Here is a 25576-nt window from a genome sequence, read left to right as displayed (position 1 = left end):
CTAGCCTTGTCATCATAGTAGGGTTCTATAAAGTGCAATGTAAAGCCTAATGGGAGGCACCAGGAACTTGACTACTTCCGGCGCCGACAGAGATGGCCGCCTCGCTTCGCGTTCCTAGGAAACTATGCAGTTTTTTGTTTTTTTACGTGTTATTTCTTACATTAGTACCCCAGCTCATCTTAGGTTTCATTACATACAGTCGAGAAGAACTACTGAATATAAGATCAGCATCAACTCACCATCAGTACTACCAAGAATATGTTTTTCGCGACGCGGATCCTGTGTTCTGCCCTACAAACAGGACAACTGAGTGGATTCCATGCAGCGACCCAAAAAAAAAAAAACTCCGAAAAAGAGGGAAACGAGGCGGTCTTCTGGTCAGACTCCGGAGACGGGCACATCGTGCACCACTCCCTAGCATTCTTCTTGCCAATGTCCAGTCTCTTGACAACAAGGTTGATGAAATCCGAGCAAGGGTAGCATTCCAGAGGGACATCAGAGACTGTAACGTTCTTTGCTTCACGGAAACGTGGCTCACTGGAGAGACTCTATCCGAAGCGGTGCAGCCAACGGGTTTCTCCACACATCGCGCAGACAGAAACAAACAACTTTCTGGTAAGAAGAGGGGTGGCGGCGTATGCCTTATGACTAACGTGACATGGTGTGATGAAAGAAACATACAGGAACTCAAATCCTTCTGTTCACCTGATTTAGAATTCCTCACAATCAAATGTAGACCGCATTATCTACCAAGAGAATTCTCTTCGATTATAATCACAGCCGTATACATCCCCCCCCAAGCAGACACATCGATGGCTCTGAACGAACTTTATTTAACTCTTTGCAAACTGGAAAACATTCATCCGGAGGCTGCATTCATTGTAGCTGGGGATTTTAACAAGGCTAATCTGAAAACAAGACTCCCTAAATTTTATCAGCATATCGATTGCGCAACCAGGGGTGGAAAGACCTTGGATCATTGTTACTCTAACTTCCGCGACGCATATAAGGCCCTGCCCCGCCCCCCTTTCGGAAAAGCTGACCACGACTCCATTTTGTTGATCCCTGCCTACAGACAGAAACTAAAACAAGAGGCTCCCACGCTGAGGTCTGTCCAACGCTGGTCCGACCAAGCTGACTCCACACTCCAAGACTGCTTCCACCACGTGGACTGGGACATGTTTCGTATTGCGTCAGACAACAACATTGACGAATACGCTGATTCGGTGTGTGAGTTCATTAGAACGTGCGTTGAAGATGTCGTTCCCATAGCAACGATTAAAACATTCCCTAACCAGAAACCGTGGATTGATGGCAGCATTCGCGTGAAACTGAAAGCGCGAACCACTGCTTTTAATCAGGTGAAGGTGTCTGGTAACATGACCGAATACAAACAGTGCAGCTATTCCCTCCGCAAGGCTATCAAACAAGCTAAGCGTCAGTACAGAGACAAAGTAGAATCTCAATTCAACGGCTCAGACACAAGAGGCATGTGGCAGGGTCTACAGTCAATCACGGACTACAGGAAGAAATCCAGCCCAGTCACGGACCAGGATGCCCTGCTCCCAGGCAGACTAAACAACTTTTTTGCCCGCTTTGAGGACAATACAGTGCCACTGACACGGCCGGCAACGAAAACATGCGGCCTCTCCTTCACTGCAGCCGAGGTGAGTAAGACATTTAAACGTGTTAACCCTCGCAAGGCTGCAGGCCCAGACGGCATCCCCAGCCGCGCCCTCAGAGCATGCGCAGACCAGCTGGCCGGTGTGTTTACGGACATATTCAATCAATCCCTATACCAGTCTGCTGTTCCCACATGCTTCAAGAGGGCCACCATTGTTCCTGTTCCCAAGAAAGCTAAGGTAACTGAGCTAAACGACTACCGCCCCGTAGCACTCACTTCCGTCATCATGAAGTGCTTTGAGAGACTAGTCAAGGACCATATCACCTCCACCCTACCTGACACCCTAGACCCACTCCAATTTGCTTACCGCCCAAATAGGTCCACAGACGATGCAATCTCAACCACACTGCACACTGCCCTAACCCATCTGGACAAGAGGAATACCTATGTGAGAATGCTGTTCATTGACTACAGCTCGGCATTCAACACCATAGTACCCTCCAAGCTCGTCATCAAGCTCGAGACCCTGGGTCTCGACCCCGCCCTGTGCAACTGGGTACTGGACTTCCTGACGGGCCGCCCCCAGGTGGTGAGGGTAGGCAACAACATCTCCTCCCCGCTGATCCTCAACACTGGGGCCCCACAAGGGTGCATTCTGAGCCCTCTCCTGTACTCCCTGTTCACCCACGACTGCGTGGCCACGCACGCCTCCAACTCAATCATCAAGTTTGCGGACGACACAACAGTGGTAGGCTTGATTACCAACAACGACGAGACGGCCTACAGGGAGGAGGTGAGGGCCCTCGGAGTGTGGTGTCAGGAAAATAACCTCACACTCAACGTCAACAAAACTAAGGAGATGATTGTGGACTTCAGGAAACAGCAGAGGGAACACCCCCCTATCCACATCGATGGAACAGTAGTGGAGAGGGTAGCAAGTTTTAAGTTCCTCGGCATACACATCACAGACAAACTGAATTGGTCCACTCACACAGACAGCATTGTGAAGAAGGCGCAGCAGCGCCTCTTCAACCTCAGGAGGCTGAAGAAATTTGGCTTGTCACCAAAAGCACTCACAAACTTCTACAGATGCACAATCGAGAGCATCCTGGCGGGCTGTATCACCGCCTGGTACGGCAACTGCTCCGCCCTCAACCGTAAGGCTCTCCAGAGGGTGGTGAGGTCTGCACAACGCATCACCGGGGTCAAACTACCTGCCCTCCAGGACACCTACACCACCCGATGTCACAGGAAGGCCATAAAGATCATCAAGGACATCAACCACCCGAGCCACTGCCTGTTCACCCCGCTATCATCCAGAAGGCGAGGTCAGTACAGGTGCATCAAAGCTGGGACCGAGAGACTGAAAAACAGCTTCTATCTCAAGGCCATCAGACTGTTAAACAGCCACCACTAACATTGAGTGGCTGCTGCCAACACACTGACACTGACTCAACTCCAGCCACTTTAATAATGGGAATTGATGGGAAATGATGTAAATATATCACTAGCCACTTTAAACAATGCTACCTTATATAATGTTACTTACCCTACATTATTCATCTCATATGCATACGTATATACTGTACTCTATATCATCGACTGTATCCTTATGTAATACATGTATCACTAGCCACTTTAAACTATGCCACTTTGTTTACATACTCATCTCATTTGTACATACTGTACTCGATACCATCTACTGTATCTTGCCTATGCTGCTCTGTACCATCACTCATTCATATATCCTTATGTACATATTCTTTATCCCCTTACACTGTGTACAAGACAGTAGTTTTGGAATTGTTAGTTAGATTACTTGTTGGTTATTACTGCATTGTCGGAACTAGAAGCACAAGCATTTCGCTACACTCGCATTAACATCTGCTAACCATGTGTATGTGACAAATAAAAATGTGATTTGATTTGATTTGATTTAATGTGGGGTTGAAAAAGTAATTTGATTTAATTTGAACAATTTAATTAACTTCTCACATAACTGATAGATTGTTTTCTGGTCATGTCACAACTGCAGATTAAAGTCCACACCCTGCAGGGGACAACATTCCTACATTATAACTCAACTGAATAGCATGTTTCATTTACCCTCTAGATATACACATTATATTATAAAGCCCTCAGTCTCTAACAACGCGTTGCTCTAACAACTTCAAGCCTCGGCAGAAGTGGTTTTTACAGTCATTGTGTGAGTTGGTGCCAGTTTGGCACAAACCATGAACGTCTCTGTCTCTAATTTATACATGCCACAGAATGATAGTTAGGGAGATTTTCTGCCAAGTTAAACTAGTTTTTTCTGAAACTTAAATTCAACTAAAAAGAATAATAGCATTCTTTCTTTTAATAAACAAATAAGTTAAACTGTAGTTTTTCAGGATTTGTGAAGGTGTTGTGGAACATCTGTATCCACTTTGTCAAAAGGCTCTTTTAATGGCTTTTAAGGAGCAGAAACAAGTGGAACAGAGACATGAGGTACATGACATCATTCACTGCCACACTATAAACACTGTTTCAGGACAGAGATAATCATCCATTTGTGTTGTGGCTCAAAGAATTATCAGCACCCAAACAGTGCAGGCCTGGTGAGCACAGCACATGTGATATTGAAAAACAAGCCCAGGGAGGGAGTGGTCACTCTGTGGCAAACATGATATCAACAAACATCTTAGCAAACTTTATCCCAGGAAGTAACTTCAGCAAAATACGGTTGTGATGTTCGAGAAATGATTTCCCACTAGGCACAGACGCCTGTTCAATTACTATTTTTATTTGATTTACATTTGGTTGAGTGAGTTGTCAACTAATGTGAATTTAATATGAAATCAACAAAAACATTGACAATGACAATGGATTTAGTTTAAAAGTTGGGTGAAAAAATAACGATGACGACGTTTTGCATATCCAATCAGTTATCCACGTTGATTTAACGTCATCACATTTTTTTTAAGATGAGGTGAAAACAATGTTGATGATACATTCAGTTTTATCCCATTGGTTTGTTCTCTCACTTGGAATTTCTATGTAATCCAGTTTGACTACTAGAATCTATGGGAATTTCTGTTAGAAGTGAATGTACTTCATGATTTCTATTGGAACCATATGCTGTAGGCTCCGTGGGCGTTGTTATTGCTGGCATTAGTACTGTGTTCTAGTAGAGGCTTGAGGTCACATTCTGGCCTGAGAGGATGAGAAGTATGTTCATTAAAGTCGGCACACTAAGTCACACCATTGTCAAATGCTCCGAACTGGCAACCACGTCATAAAGAGTATTGCGCCTGAGTACTGTCAGTGCAAGTGACACTTGAAATATGACTTATGCATTTATTTTTTTCATTGCAATGTCTTCTTGGTTTCAGTTGGTTTTGATATACATATTTTTGTTAATTTCTCAAGGGTAGCATCATTTGTTCATTTTAGAACTAATGCCCAGTACTCACTTTCTAGTGTATGATTCTGGGAATGGACTATTGTAGCCTACATAATAAACCTCACACATACGGGAATCATGAATGTTAGCCATTGTGGGGATATTTTTGCTGATGGCTGATTCTTCAGTCCTGTGGTCTATACATAAGATAGCTCATTGTTTGACATCAGACAATACGTTGACAGGCTCAACTTCAAATACAAGCCCGGAGGGTAAGAATGACCCACTGACTCCGGTCTCATTCCAAGAGACCTCTTTTAACTTGTTTAGCTGAATGACATAATCTCTTCACCTACCAATAGTAGGCCTACAAATGCACTGCATTGACTTCATGGAGCAGTCAGGGGCAGAAAGGTTATCTTTTATGGACATAAATGTGTAGGGATTCCTGTCTCATTAACATTCAAATTAAACATCAGTATATAGATATATAGCCATCATGGATGACCTAATTGATTCTGGATGACAGCAACAATGACATAATGCTGTTCCACTGCCTCAGTGTTTTCCATAAGAAGGTATCGGTTTACCACTTGTACCTATGTCTCCTTCTGGAGAAGTGGTCTCAGAGTGATTCAGGGCTTAGTTGAGACCGACAGAGGGCCCACCAGCTTCCTCTCCTCTGCTTCTCTCCTCAAAGATGCATCCCACTAATGGCTTTTCCATCTTCTGCACCTTCCTCCCCCTGCTGCCAATTTCTGGAATCCCCTTCCCCAGAGTGCATAGAAACAAGCCACTTATGTTAGAAGTATCTCACCGGCTGCTGCCGTGTTTCTACTTTTCTACCACACCACCGTCGCAATCAACAGGCATTTATTTTCCAGTCATTTGAACTAGACATCGATGCACGTGTAGTCCTGAACTCTAAACAAGAAATCAATAATTAGAAATGGTTGGATGCCAAGTAACAAGGAGGGAATGGGGAGGTTGGTTTGCCATGTGAGTTTAAGTTGGTGAAACAAGTTCACTCCTCTCTTTCACATTAAAAGGGGGGTTCTTTCTGTATAAGTATTTTAGGTTTAACTACAGCTGAGTGAATATTTCATCTGTACAAGTAAATCATGTATAGTGGCTTGAGAAAGCATTCACCCCCCTTGGCATTTTTCCTATTTTGTTGCCTTACAACCTGGAATTTAAATAGATTTTTGGGGGGGTTTGTATCATTTGATTTACACAACATGCCTACTACTTTGAAGATGCAATATATTTTTTATTGTGAAACAAACAAGACATAAGACAAAAAAACAGAAAACGTGAGCGTGCATAACTATTCACCCCCCCAAAGTCAATACTTTGTAGAGCCACCTTTTGCAGCAATTTCAACTGGAAGTCTCTTGGGGTATGCCTCTATAATCTTGGCACATCTAGCCACTGGGATTGTTGGCCATTCTTCAATGAAAAACTGCTCCTTCAAGTCGGATGGGTTCCGCTGGTGTACAGCAATCTTTAAATCATACCACAGATTCTCAATTGGATTGAGGTCTGGGCTTTGACTAGGCCATTCCAAGACATTTAAATGTTTCCCCTTAAACCCCTTGAGTGTTGCTTTAGTAGTATGCTTAGGGTCATTGTCCTGCTGGAAGGTGAACCTCTGTACCAGTCTCAAATCGCTGGAAGATTGAAACAGGTTTCCCTCAAGAATTTCCCTGTATTTACTGCCATCCATCATTCCTTCAATTCTGACCAGTTTCCCAGCACCTGCTGATGAAAAACATTCCCACAGCATGATGCTGCCACCACTATGCTTTACTGTGAGAATGGTGTTCTCAGGGTGATGAGAGGTGTTGGGTTTGCACCAGACATAGCGGTTTCCTTGATGGCCAAAAAGCTACATTTTAGTCTCATCTGACCAGAGTACCTTCTTCCATATGTTGGGCAGTCTCCCACATGCCTTTTGGCGAACACCAAGCGTGTTTGATTATTTTTTTCTTTGACTTCTTATGGGCAGGTGGGACGGTAGTGTCCCACCTGGCCAACATCCGGTGAAATTGCAGAGCGCGAAATTCAAACTACAGAATTATTAATATTTAACTTTCATAAAATCACAAGTGTCATACATCAAAATAAAGCTTAACTTCTTGTTAAGCCGCTGTGTCAGATTTCAAAAAGGCTTTACAGCGAAAGCACACCATGCGATTATCTGAAGACAGCGCCCCGCATACGAAAGTCAGAAATAGCGATTATAATAAATGCCTTACCTTTGATGATTTTCTTCTGTTGGTAGTCCAAAAGGTCCCAGATACATCCTTTTGTTCGATAATGTCCTTCTTTATATCCATAAAAACTCATTTTAGCTGGCGCGCTTCAGTCAATAATCCACCCAGTTTCCCTCCCTCAAAATGCATACAAAATGAATCCCAAACGTTACTAATAAACTTTTCCAAACAAGTCAAACAACATTTATAATCAAACCTTAGGTACCCTAATATGTAAATAAACACAATTTAAGACGGAGAATCGTTATTGTCTTTACCGGAGAAAAATACCAAAGAACGCGCTCTCTTCCACGAGCTTGGAAAAACTACAGCCAAAATGAGAGCCACCTAGAAAAACTACAATTTCTGACTCATTTTTCAAAACACCAGCATGACACTCTTTCTAAAGACTGTTGACATCTAGTGGAAGCCATAGGAACTGCAATCTGGGTGGATTTCACCTTATAATAAAAGTTACAGCCATTGAAAACAGTGGTAGGCTGAATATTTTTTTGGGGGGATGGTTTGTCCTCGTGGTTTCGCCTGCCATATCAGTTCTGTTATACTCACAGACATACTTGTAACAATTTTAGAAACTGTGTTTCTACTGCAATCCATACAAGTGGTTTCTATCCAAATCTACCATTATATGCATATCTTAGCTTCTGGGTCTGAGTAACAGGCAGTTTACTTTGGGCACGCTTTTCATCCGGACGTGAAAATACTGCCCCCTACCCAAGAGAGGTTAAGCAGTGGCTTTTTTCTGGCCACTCTTCCGTAATGCTGGGCTTTACGGCTTAAAGTAGTCCTCTGGATGGATACTCCAATCTCCGCTGTGGAGCTTTGCAGCTCCTTCAGGGTTATTTTTGGTCTCTTTGTTGCCACTCTGATTAATGCCCTCCTTGCCTGGTCCGTGAATTTTGATGGGCGGCCCTCTCTTGACAGGTTTGTTGTGGTGCCATATTCTTTAAATTTTTTAATAACGGATTTAATGGTGCTCTGTGGGATGTTCAAAGTTTCTGATATTTTTTTATAACTCAACCCTGATCTGTACTTCTCCACAACTTTATCCCTGACCTGTTTGGAGAGTTCATTGGTCTTCATGGTGTCTCTTGCTTGGTGGTGTTTGCAGACTCTGGGGCCTTTTAGAGATTATATATTCTCACCATTACAATAACAGGGGAGGTTAGCATTTTTTTGTTGGGGGGGATGGTATTTGTGCGTCTATAAATTTCTCACGATTCATTACTCACGATTCATTCAGGATTATTCATATAGCATGCAGATTTATGTAGAAGTGTTGAGAAACAATCTATTTTTTTTATGCCTAAAAGTACTCTAGAGCTCTTTTTACTTGCAAACAATAAAGATGGATTGCCCCATCCTGCACCTAGGGGTCCCCCCCACCCAGGTTGCATTACCCTGCTGAGACCCCAGTTACCATCAGATCCTGCTCAGATGAGGCATGACAAATAATTAGCTTGGTGTACATTTATACATTATATTATCCAAGAATATAATCAATGTTTCAATAATTGAAATAACCATTATTCCCAGTTCCCAGATACCAGACTGTAGTCTACCCATCAACTCAAGATGGAACTTTGTATCCATTCACTGGTTGTTATAACATACTGTAAAACTCCCCAGAGCTCTGTAGACTGCCCTTCCCTGACTGGCTAACTCTGCTGGGACACCTGTCACTATTTGATCATGTTAAGGCATGATGAGCATACTGTTGTGTAGCAACTGTGCATCATGACAGAGAAGTCTGTAGAGTTGTTTACACCATGTCAGTGTGAAAAGTAGGGAACTATCTATGGAAACTGACCAATCAATAACGTTGCATTGCTATATTGAAAACAAAATCACATTGTGCTATCAAAAAACGTCAGAATATTGGTCTTCAATCGTTTGGCCGCTGTTTTCATCGTTTGATTCAGGTCTAGACTAGTGTAATTGTTGCAAAAAGAATAGCTAAAGTTAGTGATCTAGCTGACTAGCTTTCTAACGTTAGCCAACTTCTGGCTAGCGCTAATGGTTTGTCAACTGGCGAAAACTAGCCAAGTTAATTTAATTCTGTTGAAACAGGACAAAACAAATGCTACAAAACATTTCCATACACCTGTTATATTCGGCGCATGTGACAAATAAAATGTGATTTGTTAGATTCTGCTACCTGACAGAAAACTAGAGGCTAGAGCTGAACTGGCTGTGGTAGCTACTAGCTAGCTAGCTAGTTCATTCACTTCAGACAGAACTTCAGTTGAGAGGGGATGAAACATTTATCTAATGCATTAGCTAACATTTCATGTCAGTTACATTACATATTCAACATTGTGAATAAATACATTTCTTCCCCTGTTAAGTTAAACAGCAGTTACCTTGTCAGCTACATAAATGAAATAAAGAATAGCCAGTTTCTGCTCTGCTTGCTTTTACAACTCTGAGAAAAAGCACAACACACACAGACAACAGCTGCCTTTGTGTCCGCACGGTCCTAAATTCAGGTGGTTGATACCGCCAAACAACCTACCCAACCTCTCTGAGGCGTCCGAATGATCCTAAAGCACACAATGCCGCTTTTTGTATCACAGTGCATTGATTAATAAACTGGGGGAGACAAAAATGCAATTTCAGAACGTGGGGGAATCCTGTCCCTCCTGTCCCCAGTGAAAGTTGTCCCCCTGGTTTTGGAGGAGTTGATAAGTAAAAATCATGTGTGTTGATTGCAAAGACCCTGCTTGCAGCCAGGTCTACATTTTGGGGATCTTGCTCTGAATGGTATTTTTTCACCATTAAGAATAAGATGAACACATTATTGCTGAAAGACCGTGTTATGATGTAAGAAACACACAACTGTAGCACACCCAGTTTCATTTGGTCTTTATTGTGCAGACTTTTTAAAATCAAAGTACACTACAGTATTCTACTAGAGATCCTAAATACAGACAAGGTCACTATCACCACAGTTCTCTAAATGATCATGTCCCAGGGTTTGAACCCCCCCAGATAGCTCAACATGCTGGATCTCATCCTTCCACTCGCTGGTTAATGTGATCATCTGCGGATAAAAATAGTTAAATAAGAGCAGACTGAACATTTACAGTTTCTCTGTGGTTCGCTTTCATCCTGTGGACTGATGTATGATGCCATTTCAGGAAAATGTTTGGAGGTCTAACTGTCTCTGTCCCAAATGGCACCCTAATCCCTATATAATGCACCTTTTTTTGTTCAGACCCCTATGGGCTATAGGGTGCAATTTGAGACAAAGCCACTGACTTCAGGTCTGACAGGACAGGACAGGGGCTGGGTTTGATATGTGTCTCAGCCAGCCCATCCACCAGCACATCTGCTGAGACAAGCAAATATCTATCCGCCAGTTCTCATCTTGCCTCCTCTCTTCTCCCATGGCCTGCACTGTCACGTAGCACAGGAATGTGGGCTGGGTCTTTAGGAGAGAGGCTGTTTGTTCAAACCCCATCAGGCTTCACAGAGGAAGGTCTCCACATTACTTTTTGGACAAAGACAGACATGTAGACAGATGGATAGACTCATTGCCTTTGAAATTATTTGGTATTGATCAGATAATTCTTTCAGGAGATGAGATAACAACCCAGGCAAGTCAGCATGTCAATTCCACCACAGACGGTTCAGCAAGTTCAACAATATTCTTGTGATATTACAGTAAATTAAGTATCTGGATTTTCACGACTAGGATCAAAAAGTAAATCTTGCATAATGCTCCGAAAGTGTTTAATAAACTTTTGATCCTAAACTGGATCTTCGTCACCTACCAGCTTCTGTCCAGTGACACCCTTTAAAACATGACTAGAAAGTGTTGTATGAGTTGCCATGGTCACTCCTTTGATATCCTTGTTCAAAACCCAAGCAGTTGTAGCACAGCTGGGTCTGGCCTGTGATTCACTAGGTGATAGGATTGTAAAAATGTTTGGGTAAGCTGGAGAGGCTTTACAAGGGAATGCAATGTTGTGGGGTTGGTGCCGGAGGGTGAGTGCCTTACATTCATTATATGGCTATATAACAAGGGCAAACTGTCAAAATGCAGACACATTTGGAGCGATTATTTGCAGATAAATAAGGAAGAGAGCAGTGAGGAAGAGAGGACCATAGAGGACCGCAGAGGAAGAGATGACTTGGCCTATTCATGTGAAATGAATCATACCACATTTTTCTTCACAGAGTTTAAACATTCAAGTGGAGGATGTGCGTATCCGGGCCATTCTGTCGTCGTACCGCAAGCGTGTCCCTGTGACAGAGGGCTACGTGGAGGTGAAGGACGGTGGGAAATGGAAGCAGATCTGTGATGCGGAGTGGACGAAGCACAACAGCAGAGTTATCTGTGGCATGTTCGGTTTCCCCGGAGAGAGGAAGTACAATGCCAGAGTCTACAAGTGAGTGAGGGATGGGTCTTTGTTTAACTGAATCCTCTTGGTCCTCTATGGGAATTAAGGCCACAATGCGCTCCTGCCATTCTTTGATGAAAGGGATGAGAGTGTAGAAAGGAATACTGTATGTGTCTCTATGGATGGGCAGTGGCAGCAGCAGGTTCCATTTTACTGGAGTGTTATGGAGCAGGACTACTGTAAACATAAGTAAGTAAGCCGTGTCCATGCCAGAATGGCACATAGACTCCTACCCTATCTCCTGTTTCTGTAGTGTGAGGCAGCTGGATGTACAAGTACACCCCCTGGACAGGACACTACTGTACATCAGAGGAGGCTGGTTGGAGTAGCTATAGGAGGATGGGCTCAATGTAATGGCTGGAATGGAACAAATGGAATCGTATTAAACATATCAAACATATGGAAACCACATGCTTGACTTCCATTTAATCCATTCCAGCCAATACAATGAGCCCTTCCTCTTAAAGCTCCTCCCACCAGCCTCCTCTGCTGTACATATTCTTATTATGTCAACTTGTTTGGTTTGGTCAGGCACAGCCCTTTATTCATCTTCAGATGTATTAAGCCTGGGGAGGCGATGTACCATGGACAGTTACTATCCCAGGCCCAGGGCAACAAGCCGTTGACAGACCCATACCTTATCTCAGTCAAGATTCATTCTTGGTACACATTACACAGACACCTTGACTCTTAAACACTGGAGAGGGATGTCAACTCAGAGTACTCCCATGGTGAAAACTATGAACCTATGTGGTTACTTTTTAACCCCACTATGCTACTGAAAGTTCAGGCTGTTATTCAACAGACTGACAACTCACCAGAACTTTGAGCTTCTTACCCTACCGTGGTGGATAAATCTTTTAGATCTTTGCTGTTTGACTTATATATTGCATACAGAACATATTTGCCCTAATACAGAGCAATAATGCTGAATTCTACAGAAACGTTATTTATTCTGCTTCACATCAAACACTCTCATAGAACTTAAGTAACCCCTCCCCCCTTCGTATGTATATATCCAGGATCAGTGCATTCCTTAAAGTAGTTGTAATCCGGTACTGACTGGGCTGGGGAAGGATCTAACTCTTATTTACACGTGGAAACCTGCAGAGGAATAGCCAGCAGTTAATTAATCACTTCAAACCTTGAGACCTTGTCTCTAGCTCTGAAGCCATCCTTGAATTTACTGTCTCATTCAGGGCAGAGAGGGAGAGAAGGTTCCTCTGCTTAGGTAACCACAGTACAGCAGCACCCTACTTTCCATCTACGTGACTGCCGGCATGCAACCGCTTGAAACTTATGAAACGTGCAGAATGTGTTTTTATAGTCTGCCGTTTGGTCCAGGCGGCGGCAGACAGCCAAGGTCTACAGTTCTTTCATAATCCAAACTTGGTCTCTGTTCAAATGCCTCTGTTGGCCCGCTTAGCATATTCCAAATTATTTGGAGAGCATAGGATTTAGTAGACGTCATCTGTGCTTTTCAATGGTTTATGTGTGCTGTGGTATGTAATCATTTCAAAAGCAAATTTTTGGTAGCACGTGCAAACTTTCAAGCTGATGAAAAGTAACAATAGATCACTGATCCAATTGCCTAATGTGACTTATGTAATATGTTTTGAGTTTACAGCTCCTACCGCTCCTACCATGTTCAGTTTTTACTTGGTTGAACCTTCACAGCTGCTGCTTGAACACATTTGAACAGATCAAGATGCTTTTTCCCCTGAGTTCTATTTATCCATCCTTCACTCACAACTTCTGTATGTCCCCCCGCAGACTCAGAGGCTTAGAACGCAGGCTTTGGATGGGTTCCGGACAGTGATCCGCAATGTTCTTTTATCCAGGTTCCAAATGGAAAACAAATGCTGTGTGTGTGTCTCCTCCCGTTCTCTTTAATCTGCTTTCATGTACACCTCTAAGACATGTGATGAAGAGACAGGACAAGGACAGGCTGTGCTGCCATAAACGTTCATTAAACACGTTGGTTGTCTCACCATTGAAAAGTAAAGGAATTAATTAACATCCCTGCATGCCTGGAAGACCTCAATCACCTGTTGTTCACATCACAGACTAAACAGGCACACCTGTAGCCTAATACTGAACCCTTTGTTATCGGACTAGCGCTGTTATTTTTATTTTTTATTTTATTTCACCTTTATTTAACCAGGTAGGCCAGTGGAGAACAAGTTCCCATTTACAACTGCGACCTGGCCAAGATAAAGCAAAGCAGTGTGACACAAACAACAACACATGGAATAAACAAACATACAGTCAATAAGACAATAGAAAAGTATATATACAGTGTGTGCAAATGAGGTAAGGGAGGTAACGCAATAAATAGGCCATAGTGGCAAAATAATTACAATTTAGCAATTAAACACTGGAGTTGTTCAGAAGATGAATGTGCAAGTAGAGATACTGGGGTGCGAAGGAGCAAAAAAATAATAATAATAGTATGGGGATGAGGTAGTTGGAAGGGCTATTTACAGATGGGCTATGTACAGGTGCAGTGATATGTGAGCTGGTGCTTAAAGTTAGATAGAGAGATATGAGTCTTTAGCAGTATTTAGCAACAAGTTGACTACATACAGTTAATGCTGTATGTACGGTAGGTGTTAGGGAAAACGGGATAGCAGCCTTGTGTAAATATTGAATGAAATGTCTGTCTAAAATGTGTTATTATTTGACTACTTTATGTTTTCCCTGTGTTCTCAGGATGTTTGCTCGCAGGAGAAAGCCCAATTATTGGGACTACTCAGTCAACTGCACTGGAAATGAGGCGCACCTGTCGAGCTGCAAGCTGGGCCATGCCGTGGCAGCGAAGGCCAACAGCACATGTGGAGGGGGCACACCTGTGGTTGTCAGCTGTGTGCCAGGAAGAGCCTTCTCCCCAACCCCCATGACTGGCTTCAGAAAGGCCTTCAGGCAGGAGGTAGGCACCATGGACTCATTAAACCAATGCATTCTGTCCATATAAATATAATCAATAGAGCAGATATAGCCAGATCTATTGACTTGAATGGGAATGCATGTTCTAGTGATTCTATTTCTATGATTCTGTCACCCTCTTTGGAATTGGACTGATTTATGTTGTGCCACTGCCTGGTTATGGCAAATAAAACATAGGTAGGGGAAAACAGTACCAGTCAAAAGTTTGGACACACCTACTCATTCAAGGGTTTTATTTTCTTTTGATTATTTTCTACATTGTAGAATAATAGTGAAGACATCAAACTATGAAATAAAACATATGGAATCATGTAGTAACCAAAAGTGTTAACCAAATAGTAGCCACTCTTTGCCTTGATGACAGCTTTGCACACACTTGGCATTCTCTCAACCAGCTTCATGAGGTAATCACTTTTAACAGATGTGCCTTGTTAAAAGTTAATTTGTGGAATTTCTTAACTTCTTAATGCATTTGAGCCAATCAGTTGTGTTGTGACAAGGTAGGGGTGGTATACAGAAGATAACCCTATTTGGTAAAAGACCAAGTCCATATTATAGCAAGAACAGCTCAAATAAGCAAAGAGAAACGACAGTCCATAATTACTATAAGACATGAAGGTCAGTCAATATGGAAAAGTTCAAGTTCAAGTTTCTTCAAGTGCAGTCGCAAAACCATCAAGCGCTATGATGAAACTGGCTCTCATGAGGACAGCCACAGGAAAGGAAGACCCAGAGTTACCTCTGCTGCAGAGGATAAGTTCATTAGAGTTACCAGCCTCAGAAATTGCAGCCCAAATAAATACTTCATAGAGTTCAAGTAACAAACACATCTCAACATCAGCTGTTCAGAGGAGACTGCGTGAATCAGGCCTTCATGGTCAAATTGCAGCAAAGAAACCACTACTAAAGGACACCAATAATAAGAAGAGACTTGCTTGGGCCAAGAAACACGAGCAATGGACATTAGACTGGTAGAAATCTGTCCTTTGGTCTGATGAGTCCAAATTTTAGATTTTTGGTGCCAACCGCCATGGCTTTGTGAGACTCAGAGTAGGTTAACGGATGATCTCCGCATCTGTGGTTCCCACCGTGAAGCATGGAGGAGGAAGTGTGGGGGTGTTTTTCTGGTGATACTGTTAGTGATTTTTTTTAGAATTCAAGGCACACTTAATTGATGGAGATCTGCATCAGATGACCTGGCCTTCACAATCACCTGGCCCCAACCCAATTGAGATGGTTTGACATGAGTTGGACCACAGAATGAAGGACAAGCAGCCAACAAGTGCTCAGCATATGTGGCAACTCCTTCAAGCCTGTTGGAAAAGCATTCCAGGTGAAGCTGGTTGAGAGTTTAACACTTTTTTGGTTACTAATGTTTACATGATTCCATATGTGTTATTTTGATGTCTTTACTATTTTTCTACAATGTAGAAAATTGTAAAAAAATAAATAAAGAAAACCCCTTTGATGAGTAGGTGTGTCCAAACTGTTGACTGGTACTGTAGCTGTGGGGGTTTAACTACATACTGTAAAACTGAGTGGGCTATTTTATCTCTGATCTGATGAATCCTGTGGGAGATCGATAGACAATGGGGTTTTCTGAGATGCGTTACTGTTACTCTGACACTCAATGCTTTGTGAAGCCCATCTGCAGATGTTTTGAATATTAGTATAAGTGATTCATCATGGACTCAAGATCTGTGGGTAGTAGATAATTCATGCTCGTCCATGCAAACATCTTGTGGGAATCTGCACTAACACATATTTTCTCTGGCTGTGATCTAATCCTTTATTTCACCCTCTCCCCCTCCTCTATTTCACCCTCTCTCTCTTCTATTTCACCCTTTCTCTTCTATTTCACCCTCTCTGTCTCTCTCCTCTATTGCACCCTCTCTCTCCTCTATTTCACCCTCTCTGTCTCTCTCCTCTATTGCACCCTCTCTCTCCTCTATTTCACCCTCTCTCTCTCTCTCTCTCTCTCTCTCTCTCTCATTTCTCTCTCTCTCTCTCTCATTTCTCTCTCATTTCTCTCATGTCCTCTAAGCATACAGTAGAGGACATGTGCAGACAGCAGACACTGTCCCTCATCTTATGGCAGGCAGCAATGTAGTGCGCTGCCAACCCACAGCTCTCTGCATCCTCCCTCAACAGGACAGGTAGCTTATTCTCATCAGAGAGGTCTTTGAAACCTTGAATAATGGGGAAATGTCACACTAATTGATTGACATGTTTTACATTTAGTCAGGAGATGCAGCTCTGTCTCAGGTTCTGCTGTTGTGCAGTGGTGCTGTTGGGCAGGGGTTGCACAGCCTTTCCTCTACAGGGAGCCAGGTTTTCCTGTGTCTACCTTTCTCAATGGCAAGGTTGTGCTGTGCTGTGCTGTGCTGTGCTCTCTTTCTCTCTCTCTCTCTCTCTCTCATTTCACTCGCTCTCATTTCTCTCTCTCTCTCTCTCTCTCTCTCTCTCTCTCTCTCTCTCTCTCTCTCTCTCTCTCTCTCTCTCTCTCTCTCTCTCTCTCTCTCTCTCTCTCTCTCTCTCTCTCTCTCTCTCTCTCTCTCTCTCTCTCTCTCTCTCTCTCTCTCTCTCTCTCTCTCTCTCTCTCTCTCTCTCTCTCTCATTTCACCCTCTTTCTCCACCCACCATTTTACCTTCTCTCTCTCTTTCCTCTATTTCACCCTTTCTCCCACCTCTATTTTGCACAGCAAGTGCTGTAGTGTAGGCCTGCCTGCCTCCCTGCTCTCTTCAACAGTGAAGAGGCCACTCCAGGATGCTGGCCATCTAGGCAGAGCTGCAAAGAAAAAGCCATATCTCAGACTGGCCAATAAAAACAAAAGATTAACATGGGCAAAAGAACACAGACACTTGACACAGGAACTCTGCCTAGAAGGCCAGCATCCCAGAGTCGCCTCTTCACTGTTGACGTCGAGACTGGTGTTTTGCGGTTACTATTTAATGAAGCTGCCAGTTGAGGACTTGTGAGGCGTCTGTTTCTCAAACTAGACACTCTAATGTACTTGTCCTCTTGCTCGGTTGAGCACCGGGGCCTCCCACTCCTCTTTCTATTCTAGTTAGAGTCAGTTTGCTCTGTTCTGTGAAGGGAGTAGAACACAGCGTTGTACAAGATCTTCCGTTTCTTGGCAATTTCTCGCATGGAATAGCTTTCATTTCTCAGAACAAGAATAGACTGATGAGTTTCAGAAGAAAAGTCTTTGTTTCTTGACATTTTGAGCCTGTACTCGAACCCACAAATGCTGATGCTCCAGATACTCAACTAGTCTAAAGAAGGCCAGTTTTATTGCTTCTTTAATCAAATCAACAGTTTTCAGCTGTGCTAACATAATTGCAAAAGGGTTTTCTAATGATCAATTAGCCTATTAAAATTATCAACTTGGATTAGCTAACACAACGTGCCATTTGAACACAGGAGGGATGGTTGCTGATAATGGACCTCTGTACGCCTATGTAGAAATTCCATATAAAAACAGACGTTTTCAGCTACAATAGTCATTTACGACATTAACAATGTCTACACTGTATTTCTGATCAATTTGATTGTATTTTAATGGACAAAAAATGTGCTTTTCTTTCAAAAACAATAACATTTCTAAGTAACCCCAAACTTTTTAACGGTAGTGTATATTTCAGAATGCCATTCCTGTCCTTGCTTGGGTTCAGATTGTGTCAATCCCCTTTTCTAAAACCTTTTTCCCTCTTCAAGTGCCACAGTTTCACCTAAGAAATATTTAGTCATAAAACAAATACTTACCCAAATACTTACTGCTTTTGGATATGTACACATTTTATGATGGTTTTGGTATTTTTTAAATTTGATTTTAGATACCTATTTAGAATATTCTTGCACTGGGAATAAATATATGTTATAGTTTCCTTTTTTGGAATGGGAACACAAACCACAAAGCAGAGCCAATCCTAAACTGCATGAAAATACCTGTGCATTGCTGTTTGTAATTACAAATCCACGTAAATAAGATACAGTTATGCTATTCGTGTATCCCCTTGTTAAATTAAACACTTCCAATTTGCCAAAACCATTAATGGGAGTAACATTTACCTGCTGTGTAAATGTGATGCCACCCAGTCTGTAGCCTGACTGTTACGGTGCGTGAATGAGGACCCAAAAGCGAATCAACTTAAACAGAGCTTCTTTAATTACCAAACATAGGTAGGCTCAGATGGACCGGCAGATTCCGACAGGACAGGACAAGGTTACAGCAAACATGACGACAGTCTGGTTCAGGCATGAATGACACAAACAAACAAGAATCCGACAAGGACAGGAGCAGAAACAGAGAGAGATATTGGGACCTAATCAGAGGGAAAAAAGGGAACAGGTGGGGAACGGGGTGAATGGGTAGTTAGAGGAGACAAGGGACAGCTGGGGGAAAGCGGGGGAGAAAAGGTAACCTAACACGACCAGCAGAGGGAGACAGGGTGAAGGGAAAGGACAGAGACAAGACACAACATGACAGTACATGACAGTACCCCCCCACTCACCGAGCGCCTCCTGGCGCACTCGAGGAGGAAACCTGGCGGCAACGGAGGAAATCATCAATCAGCGCACGGTCCAGCACGTCCCGAGAGGGAACCCAACTCCTCTCCTCAGGACCGTACCCCTCCCAGTCAACTAGGTACTGATGACCACGGCCCCGAGGACGCATGTCCAAGATTTTACGGACCCTGTAGATAGGTGCGCCCTCGACAAGGATGGGGGGGGGGGGGGAAGACGAGCGGGGGCGCGAAGAACGGGCTTAACACAGGAGACATGGAAGACCGGGTGGACGCGACGAAGATATCGCGGAAGAAGAAGTCGCACTGCGACAGGATTAATGACCTGAGAGATACGGAATGGACCAATGAACCGCGGGGTCAACTTGCGAGAAGCCGTCTTAAGGGGAAGGTTCTGAGTGGAGAGCCAAACTCTCTGACCGCGACAATATCTAGGGCTCTTAGTTCTACGCTTATTAGCAGCTCTCACAGTCTGCGCCCTATAACGGCAAAGTGCAGACCTGACCCTCTTCCAGGTGCGCTCGCAACGTTGGACAAAAGCCTGAGCGGAGGGGACGCTGGACTCGGCGAACTGAGATGAGAACAACGGAGGCTGGTACCCGAGGCTACTCTGAAAAGGAGATAGCCCGGTCGCAGACGAAGGAAGCGAGTTGTGGGCGTATTCTGCCCAGGGGAGCTGTTCTGACCAAGACGCAGGGTTGCGAAAAGAAAGACTGCGTAAGATGCGACCAATAGTCTGATTGGCCCGTTCTGCTTGACCGTTAGACTGGGGGTGAAAGCCGGAAGAGAGACTGACGGAAGCCCCAATCAAACGGCAAAACTCCCTCCAAAATTGAGACGTGAATTGCGGACCTCTGTCCGAAACGACGTCTGACGGAAGGCCATGAATTCTGAAAACATTCTCGATGATGATTTGTGCCGTCTCTTTAGCAGAAGGAAGCTTAGCAAGGGGAATGAAATGAGCCGCCTTAGAGAACCTATCGACAACGAACTGTCTAGAGACGTCAGGTGTAACAAGGATAGGAGCGGATGTAAAACGATTCTTGAGGAGATCAAAAGCTCCCTGGGCGGAAACGGACCACTTAAAGCACGTCTTGACAGAAGTAAGGGCTGTGAGAGGAGCTGCCACCTGACCGAAATTACGGATGAAACGACGATAGAAGTTCGCGAAGCCGAGAAAGCGCTGCAGCTCGACGCGTGACTTAGGGACGGGCCAATCAATGACAGCTTGGACCTTAGCGGGATCCATCTTAATGCCTTCAGCGGAAATAACAGAACCGAGAAATGTGACGGAGGAGGCATGAAAAGTGCACTTCTCAGCCTTCACAAAAAGACAATTCTCTAAAAGGCGCTGGAGGACACGTCGAACGTGCTGAACATGAATCTGGAGTGACGGTGAAAAAATCAGGATATCGTCAAGGTAAACGAAAACAAAGATGTTCAGCATGTCTCTCAGGACATCATTGACTAATGCCTGAAAGACAGCTGGAGCGTTAGCGAGGCCGAAAGGAAGAACCCGGTATTCAAAGTGCCCTAACGGAGTGTTAAACGCCGTCTTCCACTCGTCCCCCTCCCTGATGCGCACGAGATGGTAAGCGTTACGAAGGTCCAACTTAGTGAAAAACCTGGCTCCCTGCAGGATCTCGAAGGCTGAAGACATAAGAGGAAGCGGATAACGATTCTTCACTGTTATGTCATTCAGCCCTCGATAATCTATGCAGGGGCGCAGAGACCCGTCCTTCTTCTTGACAAAAAAAAACCCCGCTCCGGCGGGAGAGGAGGAGGGGACTATGGTACCGGCGTCAAGAGCTACAGACAAATAATCCTCGAGAGCCTTACGTTCGGGAGCCGACAGAGAGTATAGTCTACCCCGGGGGGGGGGGTGGTTCCCGGAAGGAGATCAATACTACAATCATACGACCGGTGTGGAGGAAGAGAGGTGGCCCTGGACCGACTGAACACCGTGCGCAGATCGTGATATTCCTCCGGCACCCCTGTCAAATCACCAGGCTCCTCCTGTGAAGAAGAGACAGAGGAAACAGGAGGGATAGCAGACATTAAACATTTCACATGACAAGAGACGTTCCAGGAGAGGATAGAATTACTAGACCAATTAATGGAAGGATTATGACAAACTAGCCAGGGATGGCCCAAAACAACAGGTGTAAAAGGTGAACGAAAAATTAAAAAAGAAATGGTTTCACTATGATTACCAGAAACAGTGAGGGTTAAAGGTAGCGTCTCACGCTGAATCCTGGGGAGAGGACTACCATCCAGGGCGAACAAGGCCGTGGGCTCCTTTAACTGTCTGAGAGGAATGTCATGTTCCCGAGCCCAGGTCTCGTCCATAAAACAGCCCTCCGCCCCAGAGTCTATTAAGGCACTGCAGGAAGCTGACGAACCGGTCCAGCGTAGATGGACCGACAAGGTAGTGCAGGATCTTGAAGGAGAGACAGGAGTAGTAGCGCTCACCAGTAGCCCTCCGCTTACTGACGAGCTCTGGCCTTTTACTGGACATGAAGTGACAAAATGACCAGCGGAACCGCAATAGAGACAGAGGCGGTTGGTGATTCTCCGTTCCCTCTCCTCAGTCGAGATGCGGATACCTCCCAGCTGCATGGGCTCAGCACCCGAGCCGGCAGAGGAAGATGGTAGTGATGCGGAGAGGGAGGCGACGGAGAGCGCGAGCTCCTTTCCACGAGCTCGGTGACGAAGATCAACCCGTCGCTCAATGCGAATAGCGAGTTCAATCAAGGAATCCACGCTGGAAGGAACCTCCCGGGAGAGAATCTCATCCTTTACCTCTGCGCGGAAACCCTCCAGAAGACGAGCGAGCAAGGCCGGCTCGTTCCAGCCACTGGAGACAGCAAGAGTGCGAAACTCAATAGAGTAGTCTGTTATGGATCGATTGCCTTGACATAGGGAAGACAGGGCCCTGGAAGCCTCCTCCCCAAAAACAGATCGATCAAAAACCCGTATCATCTCCTCCTTAAAGTCTTGATACTGGTTAGTACACTCAGCCCTTGCCTCCCAGATTGCCGTGGCCCACTCACGAGCCCGTCCAATAAGGAGAGATATGACGTAGGCGACACGAGCAGTGCTCCTGGAGTAAGTGTTGGGCTGGAGAGAAAACACAATATCACACTGGGTGAGGAACGAGCGGCATTCAGTGGGCTCCCCAGAGTAACACGGCGGGTTATTGATTCTGGGCTCCGGAGATTCGAAAGCCCTGGAAGTGGCCGGTGGATCGAGGCGGAGATGGTGAACCTGTTCTGTGAGGTTGGAGACTTGGGTGGCCAGGGTCTCAACGGCATGTCGAGCAGCAGACAATTCCTGCTTGTGTCTGCCTAGCATCGCTCCCTGGATCTCGACGGCTGAGTGGAGAGGATCCGAAGTCGCTGGGTCCATTCTTGGTCGGATTCTTCTGTTACGGTGCGTGAATGAGGACCCAAAAGCGAATCAACTTAAACAGAGCTTCTTTAATTACCAAACATAGGTAGGCTCAGATGGACCGGCAGATTCCGACAGGACAGGACAAGGTTACAGCAAACATGACGACAGTCTGGTTCAGGCATGAATGACACAAACAAACAAGAATCCGACAAGGACAGGAGCAGAAACAGAGAGAGATATTGGGACCTAATCAGAGGGAAAAAAGGGAACAGGTGGGGAACGGGGTGAATGGGTAGTTAGAGGAGACAAGGGACAGCTGGGGGAAAGCGGGGGAGAAAAGGTAACCTAACACGACCAGCAGAGGGAGACAGGGTGAAGGGAAAGGACAGAGACAAGACACAACATGACAGTACATGACACTGACAGTCTTCATTCCACCCTTCTAGCTTCTCTGAACGTCTTGGAAAGAGCCAACTCAAGACAGAGTTTTGTAACTCTTTATGGATGGCCCCCTCTAGTTATATATTAGTTATATATTTCTCAGGCTCAAGAGTCATTCATTTATAGAAAGTTGAACTCTATAATTCTGCTTCTCGGACCAATAAGGCATAATAACCTGACCTTCTATTGTCTTGAAAACCCACCTATTGTCTTTCATGTTTCATTGTTAGTTAATGCAACATAATAGCTTGCTTTGAGTGTTTGAATAACTCAGCCTTACTATGAGTGATCTCTCTCTTGTTCCTGCAGCAACCGTTGGTGCGTCTGCGAGGTGGCGCCATCGTAGGGGAAGGTCGTGTGGAGGTGCTGAAGAACGGCGAGTGGGGAACCATCTGTGATGATAACTGGAGCCTGCTGTCAGCCACAGTGGTGTGTCGAGAACTGGGCTTCGGGAGTGCCAAGGAGGCCTTGTCTGGTGGTCGGCTTGGACAGGGTAGGGATTAGAATCAGTCCTACTTATAACAACAATACTACATCTGGACAAGTACATGATGGGCAGGCCAACATATTGGTCCGTCTTGCAGTTGACTTGGCTGAAGATGAAGTTGACTATTTGAATATTGCCTCTGGGTAGAAGGCCTTGGATAGATTAACAATACACATAATTCTTATTACAGAAGTAATCAAAATCGGGAATGACTGAGGTCAAGGAGGTTTTACTGGTCTCTTCTTTTCGAGCAGTTGTATGAGAAATATTTGGTTTGATTCACTGTTATCAATCAACAATCAAGAAACATGGGCATAACTGCACAAAGCTCGAGTACCAATAGGATAACCACTTGAATTCCTGAAATATAAAGAACAATGAACATGAACAGCTCAGTTGTGTAGTGTAGAGCTACATCTGCGCACCAAATGTTACAAAGGGAACATGTCCAAAAGATATCATAGTCTGTAATACTATCCCTTCTTTGCGGACTCTTTAAGCCCCACACTAATTCATCTTGACTTGAACAATAGGAACCCCCCTGGAGGACCGGAACTGGCTGGGATATTGAAATGTAATATATTCATAAAGCTTCACAGAGTAGAAGCGTTGATTTAGGATCCGTTTGTCCTTTGAGATCATAATGATCTCAAAATGGAAAAGCGGGACCTGTTCCTAGATCAGCATTCCTACTCTGACGCTTTCTGAATAATGGCCCAGAGTCTAGGTGATGTGGGTAAGGCGGAGTCAGGCGCAGGACACAGAGATGAGTAATAATAGAAACTTTACTCAAAAATAATCTTCCAACAAGGAGGACGAAAATCCAGAATCACATAAACGAGACAACTGACAACAATAAACACGCACAAAACCATGATGGCTCCAGAGGGTTAAATAGGGAAATAATTCAAACGTAATGGAAACCAGGTGTGTACAATACAGACAAAACAAATGGTAAAAGAAATGTAGATCGGTGGAGGCTAGAAAGCCGGTGACGTCGACCGCCGAACGCCGCCCGAACAAAGAGAGGCACCAACTTCGGCGGAAGTCGTGACAGAGACGAACAATGCAAGCCCATACTTGCTATATTCCAGTACTGTAATTGAAAGGCTGTAGTGGAGAGAAATACTATATATAAAGAGTACATCATGTATCAACTCCCTTATCAGTTTGGAAGGCCTCGCCTTCCCCTCGAGGGACATGGGCTCTGCCCAAAAGAGGACCTTCACTTTATTGACCAGTTTCCCTAATTATGGGGTGCATTCCTGTAAGTCCTGGTTTGTGGGTGTGTGTCACGCCCTGACCTTAGAGAGCCTTTTATTTATCTATTTTTGGTTAGGTTAGGGTGTGATTAGGGTGGGCATTCTAGGTTTTCTGTTTCTATGTTTTCAATTTCTTTGTTGTTTTTTCCATGTGTGGTTCCCAATCAGAGGCAGCTGTCTATCGTTGTCTCTGATTGGGGATCATATAATAGTTGTGATTTTCCATTTGGGTTTTGTGGGGAGTTATTTTCTGTTTAGCTGTTTTGTTGCCTGACAGAACTGTGCGCTTTTGTTATTTTCTACTTTGTTATTTTGTTGCGGTGTTCAGATTATTAAAAATCATGAACGCCTACCACGCTGCACTTTGGTCTCCTTCTTCAACCCACGAGAGTCGTTACAGTGTGACTGTAAAATGTCCTCTAACTCAGTGTTACCTACGGGGATATTGGTTACCATGGTGTTTCTTCTTTTACTGTATGAGCCAAATGGAGGGCTTAACCAATAACTGAGGCATGTACCCCCCCCCCCCCCCCCCCCCCATATATGTATCACTGACTCTCTTCTTGTCAAAACTATGTAGTCAGCAGATCTGCATGTAGGCTACAGTAACTGTGTCTTTACATAATTTGCCTGTTTTGAGTGAGACTGAAGTGTCTGCTGAAGTAGATGGTATATTTTCTTGTTACTGTGTTTCCCATAATATACCCCTATAACAGGGTTGAAAGGAATTGCACACTGCTGTTTTCCAAATAGGTACAGCTATTAATCGTTTCATCTGCAAGCTAGTCCACCCAGGCGTGAGACTGGAAAGGAGTAGTAAATTCCAGGA

At 44.3% G+C, this 25576-nt stretch overlaps 1 protein-coding gene across 1 annotated transcript in view; it reads left to right on the top strand.

The window, feature by feature from the left end:
• Positions 1–25576, top strand: part of LOC110536278 (lysyl oxidase homolog 2B) — a 59162-nt gene that overhangs the window by 18502 nt on the left and 15084 nt on the right. The window contains exons 4-6 of the mRNA XM_021621975.3: positions 11468–11679; positions 14404–14620; positions 23308–23491. Coding sequence (XP_021477650.1) covers positions 11468–11679; positions 14404–14620; positions 23308–23491 — 613 coding nt within the window. The remainder of the gene's footprint in view (positions 1–11467; positions 11680–14403; positions 14621–23307; positions 23492–25576) is intronic.

This window comes from Oncorhynchus mykiss, chromosome 11 (genome assembly GCF_057628025.1).
Source record: "Oncorhynchus mykiss isolate SJ-2025 chromosome 11, ASM5762802v1, whole genome shotgun sequence".
Classification (NCBI taxonomy): Eukaryota; Metazoa; Chordata; class Actinopteri; order Salmoniformes; family Salmonidae; genus Oncorhynchus; species Oncorhynchus mykiss.
This window is presented reverse-complemented; position numbering and strand designations above follow the sequence as displayed.